Source organism: Sinocyclocheilus anshuiensis, unplaced genomic scaffold (assembly GCF_001515605.1).
Source record: "Sinocyclocheilus anshuiensis isolate Anshui unplaced genomic scaffold, SAMN03320099.WGS_v1.1 scaffold1107, whole genome shotgun sequence".
Classification (NCBI taxonomy): domain Eukaryota; kingdom Metazoa; phylum Chordata; class Actinopteri; order Cypriniformes; family Cyprinidae; genus Sinocyclocheilus; species Sinocyclocheilus anshuiensis.
The window spans coordinates 46,363-47,901 of NW_015544191.1; the positions used below are offsets into that span (position 1 = coordinate 46,363).

The window sequence follows — 1,539 nt, forward strand, 5'->3', positions numbered from 1 at the left end:
ACTCACCAGACCTGAACCCCATAGAGAATCTATGGGGTATTGTCAAGAGGAAAATGAGAAACAAGAGACCAAAAAATGCAGATGAGCTGAAGGCCACTGTCAAAGAAACCTGGGCTTCTATACCACCTCAGCAGTGCCACAAACTGATCACCTCCATGCCACGCCGAATTGAGGCAGTAATTAAAGCAAAAGGAGCCCCTACCAAGTATTGAGTACATGTACAGTAAATGAACATGCTTTCCAGAAGGCCAACAATTCACTAACAATGTTTTTTTTATTGGTCTTATGAAGTATTCTAATTTGTTGAGATAGTGAATTGGTGGGTTTTTGTTAAATGTGAGCCAAAATCACCACAATTAAAAGAACCAAAGACTTAAACTACTTCAGTCTGTGTGCATTGAATTTATTTAATACACGAGTTTCACAATTTGAGTTGAATTACTGAAATAAATGAACTTTTCCACGACATTCTAATTTATTGAGATGCACCTGTATGTATGAAGATATTTCTGTGCCGGGGTGTCGGTGAAGTAACAAGGATCTCTGCTGATGACAGAAGGTTGAGTTCGTCACGCTGCGGTCACTGCATCATTGCTTTGCTAAAAAAAATCTATTTTAAATGGTATCTATATCTGTTCTTGTGTTCTCTTCTAGTTTCTCCTATGAATAAAGAAAGCCTTTATAAAGAGCAAACGAATGCTGATATGATGACAGATGAAAAGGGAAAATGTTCGTACGGGCAGCAGGAAGAAACGGTGAGAAACGGCATGTTGTGTGATTAACCCGAGTCCAGTGCAAACATGCTTTGATCCAGATTGGTGTGTCCCAGCCTACACACAGTGTGAATGAGTGTCGTGTGTTCATCAGACGGCTGGAGCCGCAGGCCGCACGTCCAGCCCGGATTCAGTGACGGCTCACTCCAGAGTCACTGAATGTGTTTTAAATGAGCTCAAGGCCAAAGACGCAGCAAGCACGAGGGCCGGCGCTGTGTTCTGGCCTTATTTCTGGAGAGCAAAACTCTGCACATGTACTGACTGCAAGGTGGGCTTCAGTTTTCAGTATGAAGTTTAAAAACTTAAAAAAAAAATATATATATTTTTAAAAACATTTTATTCTAGAGGATCTTAAATGGTTGATTGACAAATGTAGCAATATTTTATCCATATGAGAGTCTTTTTTCTGTAATGATCTAACTATTTTTATGTTAAATATTATGTATAGAGAATGTATGTAAAGACGGGTGTTCCTTTCCTGCTGGACGAGTCGGACACGCTGCTCGCTTATGAGGAGAAAGCCAAAGCTGAAGCACTGACGAGTGAAGAGCTGCTGATGTCCTGCATCACCTCACTGAACCACGTGCAGCAGCTCGAGATCATTCACCGTGAGAGAGAGAGAGAGAGTGTGTGTGTGTGTGTGTGTGTGTGTCTGTGAGAGACTGTATGAGTGTGTGTGTGTGTGTGTGTGTGTGTGTGTGTGTGTGGGTGCGTGCGCGTGTGTGTGTGTGTGTGAGAGAGAGAGAGAGAGAGAGAGAGAGAGAGA

General features: G+C 42.1%; 1 protein-coding gene across 1 annotated transcript in view; it reads left to right on the forward strand.

Annotated features, from left to right (window-relative positions):
- Nucleotides 1–1,539, forward strand: part of LOC107696506 (putative E3 ubiquitin-protein ligase UBR7) — a 5,511-nt gene that overhangs the window by 2,775 nt on the left and 1,197 nt on the right. Inside the window, exons 7-9 of the mRNA XM_016496867.1 lie at nt 655–755; nt 868–1,041; nt 1,222–1,381. Of these exons, the coding sequence (XP_016352353.1) occupies nt 655–755; nt 868–1,041; nt 1,222–1,381 (435 nt within the window). The remainder of the gene's footprint in view (nt 1–654; nt 756–867; nt 1,042–1,221; nt 1,382–1,539) is intronic.